Source organism: Petromyzon marinus, chromosome 10 (genome assembly GCF_048934315.1).
Source record: "Petromyzon marinus isolate PM22_M1 ecotype Great Lakes invasive population chromosome 10, UKy_Petmar_22M1.pri1.0, whole genome shotgun sequence".
In the NCBI taxonomy this organism is placed as follows: Eukaryota; Metazoa; Chordata; class Hyperoartia; order Petromyzontiformes; family Petromyzontidae; genus Petromyzon; species Petromyzon marinus.
The window spans coordinates 11597346-11608554 of record NC_133676.1 but is presented as its reverse complement, the minus strand read 5'-3'; the positions used below and the strand labels follow the sequence as shown (position 1 = coordinate 11608554).

At 40.3% G+C, this 11209-nt stretch overlaps 2 protein-coding genes across 8 annotated transcripts in view; both read left to right on the top strand.

The window, feature by feature from the left end:
• Positions 1-3: 3 nt before the first annotated feature.
• On the top strand, positions 4-3594 carry LSM5 (LSM5 homolog, U6 small nuclear RNA and mRNA degradation associated). The gene is made up of 5 exons (XM_032951259.2): positions 4-331; positions 1859-1954; positions 2443-2470; positions 2632-2704; positions 3337-3594. Exons 1-5 carry the CDS (start codon positions 295-297, stop codon positions 3367-3369), a joined length of 267 nt encoding a protein of 88 aa, XP_032807150.1. The 5' UTR covers positions 4-294; the 3' UTR covers positions 3370-3594.
• A 503-nt stretch (positions 3595-4097) lies between these two features.
• LOC116940899 (la-related protein 4-like) overlaps positions 4098-11209 on the top strand; it is a 33846-nt gene continuing 26734 nt past the window's right edge. For 2 of the 7 annotated variants that reach the window (XM_076066162.1, XM_076066161.1), the window contains exons 1-3: positions 4098-4879; positions 5780-5842; positions 8789-8900. In XM_076066162.1, coding sequence (XP_075922277.1) covers positions 4830-4879; positions 5780-5842; positions 8789-8900 — 225 coding nt within the window. In that variant the 5' untranslated portion in view covers positions 4098-4829. The other 5 variants (XM_076066166.1, XM_076066165.1, XM_076066163.1 and 2 more) reach the window with 4 other exon arrangements.

Below are 11209 nucleotides of genomic sequence, written 5' to 3'. Positions count from 1 at the left end.
TGCGAGAAGGCCACTCGCTTCCCTACCTAAGATGGCGGCGGCGACGACGACGAGGCCGAGACAGATCGCGCGCGCCGCACGCCTACGCCGATAATTGAATTTGGGGTGTCCGTGCGTTATTTTGTCGGAAGGCGGGCTCGTAAGATTCCGAACGCTATAATTTTGTATTGCACTACTTAATATTGTTTTCGTTAAATTGAAAATTACCCACGGCTAGCTATAATTTAATACTGCAGGCAGTAACACTCCCAAGCTTAAGGAGTAGAAACCGGAGTGGCCGTATCGGCTTTCAACATGAGCACAACCAACCCATCCCAGCTGCTGCCTCTAGGTAACGAGGGGATAGTCCTGTACAATGCAGGCTTTGTTTACATTAAAACGTTGAACTCGAGCGTCTTCGCTCTGTTGTGCTGCATGATGTTACGTGTCATGCTTGCTGTATTGTGTGAAAAGGGTCGCTGGTTTGCAGTGTTTCTGATGTGGCCACGCGCGCTTTGAGTAGAGGGCCTTGCTTTTCTTCATTCATTCGCACGTGTGTTAATGGCCTTCAGGGTGCTCTTGTTGTGGATTGTGATAGGATTACACGTGTTAAAGTGTGTACATCGTTTCATTTCTTAACATTCACTGTGCCCTGTGCAATTAAGCCGTAGTGTGCATTCACTGTGTACAGTGAATGCACACTGCGGCTTAATTGTTGAACGATCGGCCTATGGCCCTTCCGGACTATGATTTAATTGCGGCATTTAAAAGAGCAGGACAATATTGTAACATGGGGACAATAACGGCATTTGTGCAACAGGTCTGACTGCTGATGAATCCCAGAATATGTCTGCGTAACTTTTTTTTATATGAACCATTAGTCTGTAAGGCCCAAATGTGAACTAGAAAAAACATGCAACGAATGACGTGTTAACGCTGAATGAGTTTTTTTTACCGGCTTAAATATTAATTGGATAGGAGCGGTAGAGAAAAATATATAGTTAACTCACTGCCCTGTGAATCTGGACATATACATTTGGCTCTACGCCGCATCGGTGGCGTGTGATGTTTGAACCAGTCCTGGGCCCCCCCGCCTTCAACCCGCACTGACCAACGTGATGGTAACAGATTTCTGAAACTTACGAGGTGGATAGCAAATTGCAGTAATGTACGTACTGTTGTACCTGTAAACCTATTGGGCACGTGAATGGCATTTTGGGGACCTTTAAGTGTTATACCCTCGTATGCAGAGGAGTCATGTGCATACATGTATTCCGGTTTCCACCCACACGCAAAATGCTCTGCAATTATCCAAACATTCGGATGCAGAACCATCCTCAAAATAATCCTGAGTATCATGGAGGTTTTTCTGGATTTTTTTTCACTGTCTTTAGACAAGCCAGTTGCAAACCGGACAGAGACCTGTTTTTTAAGGTTTATAGAGGGTTAATCTTAAATACAGTACACCCTGTACAGTTTTTTTATACCAGAGCCATGCTCCAACAAATGATCCTCATGACGGTACCCCGGGGTACCAAATAATAGAAATGGCCGAGGCAATTAAATATTTTATTTCTGGGACACTTATTTTTTTCAGGGGTGTACTTCACTCCGCGACTGGGGTAACAAATCAATCCGACATCAGTGCCACACTCCGCGATGTCGAAACGCTGAGAGGACGATTGCGCTGAAACGCTGAACGCTCGCGTACGCATCGTAGTGTACAGCTCGTCGAGATGAGTCGATTGCCGTGTCGCCGACCATCAACAGACTAAAAATTACTGCATCACGGACATTATGCGAGAGCTGGGGTACTATGGTTACCCCGGAGTACCACCATAAGGTTCAAATGTAATTGTCCTCTTAACTATTTTTGCAGAGCTGGTGGACAAGTGCATTGGATCCCGCATCCACATTGTCATGAAGAATGACAAGGAGATCGTTGGCACCTTGCTGGGTTTTGATGACTTTGTCAGTATCCTTTTTCAGCGCTGCTACAATATTTGTCAGATAGTGATAACCGAGGGAGTCTTGGTACGAAAAATCGGTTTTCCATTATTAATTTACTTGAACATTATAATTTAATTGTAATCGCTGGATGAGTAATATAATTGCGTGAATTTGTTTACGTAGTCATACCTAAGCCAAATGTAATTGTCAGTATACTGGTTAAAGCACAGGAATTGAATATGTAGTACCACACTTCCCATACTACCACACATTTCCCATACTGACTTCATTAAAATGTGATTGGTGGAGCTGTCGGACATCATTTCCCTAACCACTGAGCTCTGCCTCACAAAATAGTTTCAGTTTTTGTGCATGACATAGCAGTGGCAATAGGAGGCTTGATGCATCTGCCTGTGTATTTGTAGTTAAGGAAACGTGGCTGCCGAATTGAAATGTTTAGCCAGCATATGATACATCCTGCATTACAGTTCGCCTTTAACACACACCTTTAAGATATGGTGCTGGAAGATGTTACGGAGTTGTAAGTATTGATATTTCACTTATTTACCACTTATTTAAATGCATATTTTCATTGCAAGAATACTTTGTTAAGAGTTTCTGAATTATCAGTTAAAATATTTTCTTCAATTTTAAAACCATGCTTTTTTAACATTTTAATTTCCATTTGTATTCTAAATTCAGTGAGACAACAACAGAAGGCAGACGAATAACTAAACTGGATCAAATTCTTCTCAATGGGAACAATATCACGATGGTGAGTATTTCAAAAAGTGCAGATGTTCTTGTGTCTCAGTCTTAAGCATAAAAATAGACCAACCACAAACATTCTGTATGTAATCCAACAAGTATTTTTGTAGAAACTAAATATGCTGCCTTTATGTTTTATATTTTAAATTCTAAACTTCCACTAGCAAAGCTGTGTATAATATAAGATCTACACTATTCTTAGTTCTTTCGGTAAAGTCACGTTGAAGGGAAACAACAAAATAAAAAAATATATATTACCGAAAGAACTAAGAATATGAATTACTGCAGTCACGAAAGCTTTAAATCAAAAGATCTACACTACTAAAAAGAGTGCAAAGGATCAAAATTAGTCATTGCGTAATTCACATGTAGTTTGTAGGCAAGATTTACATACATACTTAATTGTATTAAATTAGTGGCTGATGAATGTAATCCCACATTGTTACTCCTTTTATTTTAATTTCCAAGCTATAGAAAATTACTGTTCAAAAAATCAATGTGCAGTTTGGTGCAGTGCTCATTAAATCATAAAATATGGTAATTCCATTTATACTCAGATATGCCTCGTCTATACTTGTGATTTGCAGTGAAATGATTTAATTGTTATTAAATTTCAAAATCGTGTTTTCTTCTTTGCAGTTAATTCCTGGAGGAGAGGGGCCTGAAGTCTAATGCAGAGCTCCGTTTGTGTTTGATGTTGGATAGAATGAATATACTATTTTTATTTGTGTATTACAGGTTGTGAAGGCATTTTCACATTCAATGTTACTTTCAGCCAATTATTATTGATACAAACATGATAACTACTTCAACTTGTAAAGGATGTAAAGCATATGTGTGACAATGCTGTACATTTCTTGTGTGAAGTTTGAATAAAATTTGTTACACATTGGCATACCTATGTTTAGGTTTGAGTCCTCAATCTTAAAGCTCCTGATACTTTTTGTGTGGAGCAACATGTGAGCAATTTTCTTACGTCATTATGAAGACTTCAACCACAAAACAATTATAAATTTTGTGGTGCAATATTCCCTTGTTTATATTCCGATTTTCCTCCTAAAGGTGACATGAAGATAATGGTAAATAATGATGATAACTTGCCTGGTTTCACTTGTATCAACATCTGTCTCGACGGTTATTTTAAAATAGGTGTGGTTAAAAATCTCCGAACTGCACGAGTTCTATCTTCAATGCAGCTTGTTCTGACATTCTAGCAAATTATGTTTGCTTGCTCTAGTGTAATTACATGAATTCACTGCGATGTAGACTTGAAACAATTTAATGGTTGAAGGAAAGCTTTTTACATGTAACAGATGACTGAATAACATCCAAAGGAATTCAATCTTGAAACCATGTTTAAAATTCCACAGATAAATTTACATAAATAAAATGTGCTAGATTCCAAAACAGGTTTTGTGTCTCCATGAAAATAATTCCCATTTACAATGCTGGAAGGGTATAATATAAAAGTTATTGAAACAAACTACAACATTCATCGGTAGTATTTGAGATGGCATGCTTATGCCAAAACCAGTGCCCAGAATGCATCCCATGCAGCCTGTGTACACACCAGGTGGACTTTAATTAGGTCAAACCACACATAATTTAACATGCCACGCACTTCCAATATAACCTCTCCTTTCAGTGGTGAGCGGACACAGGCTACATTCAAGAGTAATCTGGATGGAACTTTGTGCGACAGACGTCATTTTTCGTTAATTTGGTATTAAGTGGACATTCCTAAGGTTAAAAATTCACCCAAGGCACCCAGACAAAAGTGAAATTTGTCGTCGGCTTGGAACGGTAAATTTCAGCCTCAAAGAGGCGGGTGATTGAAAGCAAGAAAAAAAACCCCATTTAAAGGCACAGCACACGCTATAATCGGCCGAGATGCTTTTTTTTACAGAAGCTGGAGATTCCAATGCGTGACGCCATCACGCAGACAAGTAAGGGGCACCTCCACCTACGTCACTCACGTAGGGGTGCGGGGGGTGGGGAGGGGATTCCTCCGTGCGTGTTGACATCACGGGTGGGCCCCCCGCACTGCGGTAAAAGGGTGGGAAGCGAAGCTTGTCCGCTCGTGCAAATTCACAGCTGCATTCAAGCATGTTGTTGCAGAAGCGTGCGTCGGGATGGTTTATTGTTGCTCGTGTGGAATGGAAGATCAACAACAACAAAAATTGTGAGCTTCAAAATATTAATCTGAGCTGCATACGAATTTCTACAGACGTCCCTGCACAGTATTGCACAATTAATACGATAAAGCGTACACGTGTCTTATCATACTGGTAAGTCACGTAGGGTAATTTAATAATTGAGTATATCACGTACCATTGTTGAAGTTGAGTCATTTGAAACGACTGCTGATATTTTGGTGAATTGGATACATAGATACTTTCCAAACTGTGCATGATAATGCACATCTCGGTAATGACAGCTCTTATCGGTGTTTAAAGGGATTAACAATGCTACATTAACACGAGGTGTGGTCGCCACCCATCGGATTGTTAATTCCGCATGCAGGTGGAATATTCAAAACGCGCTTCTGTTCATTGAGCAAGCAGGCCAAAGTTCAAAATTGTGGAACCCCGAATGCAACCAGCAACCTAGACCTTATCCTCTTGCAGGATTGGCATGGCATTAAAAAAAATAGATTGTTTTGCTGGGTTGAGTAGTAGGGTGCAAGTCAGGCAGCTACAGTTCTCATGTCAGCTTGGATTCGGAGTACCCAAAGCCAGAGAATCTAATGAACTTACAAAACCACCTTAATGGGTTCCTCAGCAGTATAACGTTTGTTATAAATACATTCTTTAAGAGAGTTCTAGCTAACAAACAAAAAATCGGCCACCCTTACCAACCAGACCGCGAAACCAGACATCGCTGCGGGCACTTTTTTTTTTGTTAAAGCGATAAACCCCAAAGCAAAATCCAACCCAAAAATGTCACCCTCGCATTTTAACTTAGCCTCCTTAATATACCAATAAATATCACAAAAATGCGGGGGGGGGGGGGGAGTTGGTGATTTAAATATTACAACAACAAAAAACCCACCACAATCATTCCCCAATCTGGATTTCGACAGGGCCCACCAGCTGTGGCCGGGGCTAACGGGCGCCGCCTGCAGTTTGGTGCCCGCCTGTGCCAGGTGAGCCGAGCCCGCTGAGACTCCCCCCACAACACCACAATACCGGGGTGGGGGGGAGGCTGAATTGTGTTCGCGTTCATGAAATCCGTGTGGAGGTGAGTCGCAGCGTGCCGCACTTCTTCTGTCGGAACGGAGAGACGATTCTTGTCTCCGTCCGTGTGCTTTATTTTGTGTGTGTGTGTGTTCGTGAATTGGCGGATCTGGGGTGTTGGGGGAGCCCCGGTCTCGCCGTGTTCGGCCATAAGGCCTCGCTCGGACACCGCCGCCGCCACCAACCAAAGCAACCACCGCCATCGCACTTTCGCCCATTGAAAATGATCTATTCGTTAACGGCGTGCGGCCACTGGGCCCCGTGCACTTCGTAAGGATGTTGCTCGCAAACGCGGGACGCAAAACGGCGTTGTAGAATCGAGGTGGTTTCGTGCGTGTTGAGCGTGCGAGCGAGCGAGCGAGCACATGCCAAAGGCCTAGGCCGTGCGCTAGTCCCGTCGAGCACATGTTGTCCTCGCCAACTTTGTAAGTAATTTAATTTATAAATGGCCCGCGCTACTTCAAAGGTTATCGCATTTGTTCAATGTATTTTTTTTACGCATCGGATGGTATGCTCTCGAATCGTGCTGCTTACGACTGGGCGTGTCGTTCAAATCGTTGTCGTTCGTTGAGACGAGAGACCGTGAACGCTGTTTTAGTGAATTTGAAATGTGACAATTTGTGCGTGCACACTGTACGGGCGCGGTGGTTCGTGCAGCGCGCGTTGCGGTGATGTTTTGAGACACTTTCAGCTGTACTGTTGTTGCAAATTATAAGTGAGTATCGTCTCGCCATGGCTCTGGGATGTTGGGAGAAGGCAGATTTATTAACGTGAGCAATGTTCATCTGGGTTTAACTGAGCGAGGAGAATGAATGAAATGGTTTGGTGACAAAGGCCCAGGCTGCACCCAGTCAATGTCAAAGGAGCTTTTCGCCTGTGACTGTACTTTCCTCTTATTGTCACTATTATTATTTCAGGTACATAGTAATGTGATCTCACTCGTTGGTATTTAAAGTGCTTATTTAAATCGATACTTAAAATAGCACGCGTTCCAGTGTACTTATTTCAGGAATTGCAGGTGTGTGCAGTACTGTACAATAATGTACCGAATTGAAGTGTATTTGGTGCGTTGTGCAGTAATATTGCAGTGTGTGTGTAGTATATTGTAGCGATGTATTATTGTGCTGCAGTGTTATTCTCTCCGGTGGTATAATTGTGAAACTGTATTGTCCTGTGATGTCACAGGGCTATACCTAATAAATGAAACTTGAAACTTGAATGTCACGCACACGGACGGCGCTTTTTCTTAGTCAATTCACTGCTAGATGAGGGCCTTTTCTCCCCTTGCGGGCCGTGTGGGATATGTGACCATACTTCACCACCATGGTGAGTGTGGATCGGCAAAGGTGGGGGATTGCCGAATAACAAACTGTTGTGTTATGTAATGCCCTCGTGTTAATGTAGTGTCATTGTAGTGTAACTGTATACGGTTATAGTGCAGTGTACTCTGTTGTACTTGTATCATGTAATTGTGTAATAGTATATCATTTCCTCCGTTGCCCTCTACAGCACTGTGATCTTTTCTCTACAGCAGGAGGAGTGGACTAACTAAAGCAATTCTATTCTATAAGCATGTTATTATAACATTATACTTAAATGTAATGTACTGTACATTCTGCAAGGTTAATGTTATTTATTGCGTTTTTTATTTAGGAATTTGCTTTTCTTTACAAAATGCTGAAAGGAAATGTTTTTGCAGAATGTTTATTTGTGTTCACTATTTAACCATTCATACATTGGACTTTCTTTGTACGTATATATTAAGCACTTTTACATGTTTGGATATTAAAATGTCAAACGCATTGATAAAGCCAGTGATTTATCTTCATAGGTTATCAAAGCAACTAGGGGTATTTTATCACCCTTGCTTATATTCCTAACGTGCATTTTTTATTTAAACTTCTGTAATACATTTTCCTTCCCCCAATAATAATGCTGTTTTGTCGTGACCAGTTTCTACATAATTCTGCAGTGCTGTACAGGATAATCTTTTAGCGACTGTAATTTCTAACACGCACCAATCACATCATAGTACATTACACAATTATCGTATAAAACTGCACTACCGAAAGTACAGTATACAAATCCTTTAAAATGTAGAAAGTCCCTTGAGGTGGCTGGGTTTGATTAGAGGTCAAAGTTCTGAGCTAGTATTGCATTTATCATGGTGTTGCATGAAGTCAGCCCCCTGTGATTAAACCGGGTTATCAAGTGTAACTTGTTAGTCGCTAATAACTGCACAAAAATGCATCATGAAATTTGAGATTCACGTAATCTGTCATAATCCCAACTTGAATATTCAAATTCTGGATTTGGCCATTGCGTAAAAACACCAATCTCAAAGAAAACGAGTGGGAAAATGTGCCCCCTATTTATTGTATAAATATAAAACAAGTAATATGAAAACGCTTGTGCAGCTTTTGGTCAGACATACAGGATCACACTGCTTTGTGATTCAGAATGGATTCTTTATCACGTGGTATCATGATAAGATGCCATTAGGGCACTTGAAATAAAATTGGGAAACCGCCAAATAAAATATATAAGATTGAAAGCTCCAAAACTTTTAGAATATAGTTTTGATTAATAAAAGCCAAATAAACACAATTATCAGTCGTGCATACAGTACATCTGTCTTTCCTTGTAGATTGTGTATATTGCTTTTGAAAAAAGTCGAACCTCGCAGATGGTAATGCATATTGTGTTAGCTCCGTTAACTTGGTTTTATATTTTCTTCTTACCAGCATGTGATAATAATCCATTCCATTCATGTTTCAACTACCAGTGTTTGTTTTGAGTCACAATTGGTAAGGTACTGCTAATGACCTTGTTGACCTTTCCTTTGGCATTTACAGTAAATGCCCTGTGGCCACGGAAGAGGAAAGTTGTAAAGGAGATCCCATGACTTCAGACCGTGACGGTGATGCTGTGGCCAAAAATGAAATGTCCCAGGATTCTGCCTCGCTGGTATGTACAGGTTTATATCTAAATTAAACTAGATTCGAGTTATATCTAAATTGTTCTATTTGTGTTTAACCGGCATGTGTTCTTTCTCTGCAAGGAACCTGCCAACTAATGCTGGGTGATCTTTGAGGATGTTTGAATGACTAAGCCCCGTTGCCACCACACTCGTCAGAGTGCATGCACTGTAATTGTATTGTTCACTTCTCAACATAGAGAATATTGGAACTTGTTGGCTATACATACTGCCTATTCCAGTTAATGGGTAAGGCTACTTGGTGGGTTTCTTTTATTAACAAAAAACATGTTTTAATTGACTATTCTTGGTTAAAGGTTATCTTGGTGACATGCAGACAAAAACAGTAAACTGAATTTGCATATTAGCAGTTTCTCAGCCCACATTTCCATTGCACCCTGGCTGGTCTTATGCAGTTCTGTTAAGTCCCACCTTCAACTTACCAAGTCACTTTCCAACCCAATACACTTGTTTTATTCCTTATCTCTACAACCTTTGGGAAACATTCTAACTCGTTGTTGGTGCAGTGTTGACATCAGAGTGCACACATTCTTAAATTTGCACTGACCCTGATCCTATGCTCACATGACCCGTGCCTCACACTTACAGCTGTGCCAAAACCAGAACCAGCCTTGCCATCATGGATTCAATGTATAAATCAATAGTTAAATTGTGCAATCAATAGTTACATTTCCCATTTTAATTTATTTCAAATTATGGAAAAATTGAAAACAAACTTGTTATTTTAAACTTAACCAATGGCAAGTTTAAACTTAAAAGCAACTTTTCCAAAGATGGCTTCCTGACCTCCACTACCTCAGCCATTTAGGGTGGGGGATAAAGGAAGTGGGAGGAGACGAGCCCTAGAAATCTAAGGAAGCATGGGTTCACAGACCTGGGCCCTGGTATGTTTTCAGGGCTGATACTGGCTCATTCCTGGGCCAGTAGAGTCTAGTTTTCAGTCACCATGGTAATGAGGCATAGGTGATGTGAATGTGGTTCCAACCTTATTGATGTTTAAATTAACATTCTACTGTGATACTCAGATTATACTTTATATACTTAATAAAAACGTGATAACATCAATGTATATTTTCGTTTTATATATATTTTTTGCTATAAACATTACATTTGATATGCCCAAAGGCTTTTCTGTAAGTTGGTGTTATATGGGATAAATAGCCAAATGTTTTCTACAGGTGTGATTTTTGCCTTTGGGGAGGGAGAAGAGAACTTTTACAATGTTCACTTGACATAACACACCATGCATTTGCACTTTATTATTTTTCCAGATACTATAATGGTGTTGCTGTGTGTCACAAAAATAAAAAGACGCGTCATTCCATTCCTTTTAGCAGGCAGCTTTAACAACACCATCTCTGGAAAAGTTCCATAATACATTTAAAATTATTTAAACATGGATTTTTGTGTTTGTGCTTGGGAAATTGCATGACAGTAATATTGTTTATTTCCTCAAACCTTTAGGACACATTTTATAAAAATGTATTTAATACATAATTGTGGGACCTAGTGAAACATGGTTTTGGTGGTGTTTAATATTCGTGCATTATTGTTGGGATTTGTTGAGCTCCCCAAGGACCGTGCGTGGGTGTGGAGATGTGTAAATGTAGTTTTATTGAGGTGTCGACACTTGTGGGTGGTTGTCGCAAGAGTAATTTTATTATGAACCTAGGTTGAATTTCTTGTACTGGATAATATCAGTGGTATATAGTAGTTAATCCTGTTCAGGACCCTTCCCCACTGTCAATGATTACCTGGTCAGCAGAAAGGAGCCAGACGTGGATCTCTTTATACCATCCATGAGTGCACTTGGCTCGTTTTAAGAGCCACTTCTATCACACCACTTGCCCAAACAATCTATATGGCTATATGGTGGATATCTGTCTGAGTTTGTCTGCTCAAGTTGGAAATCTCTCGTATTACTGTTTATACAATGAATGGCACACCTGATCCATATTTATTTCCCCTTATCCAATAAGGTGTAATTGCACACTGCCAAGTTTAATAACCTGATATTGTTCGACTCGTTTTGGTAAAATATGAAACCACATTCAGGGATTCATGGTTTACTGTGATGGTTGCTTTTGTGTGTTTGGCAAAGTAATTGATTACGCATAGATTTTTACAAGTGTATTCGATTTAATTTAATGTATTTACTTTGTATATTGGCTTCACTGAAATTACACTTGGACTGTTTGCTTAATTAACTTTAGGTCACACCTGTCTGCTGTTGGCAGAGTGCAACAACTGCATGCTCAGCTGGTGGCTTAGGGAAATA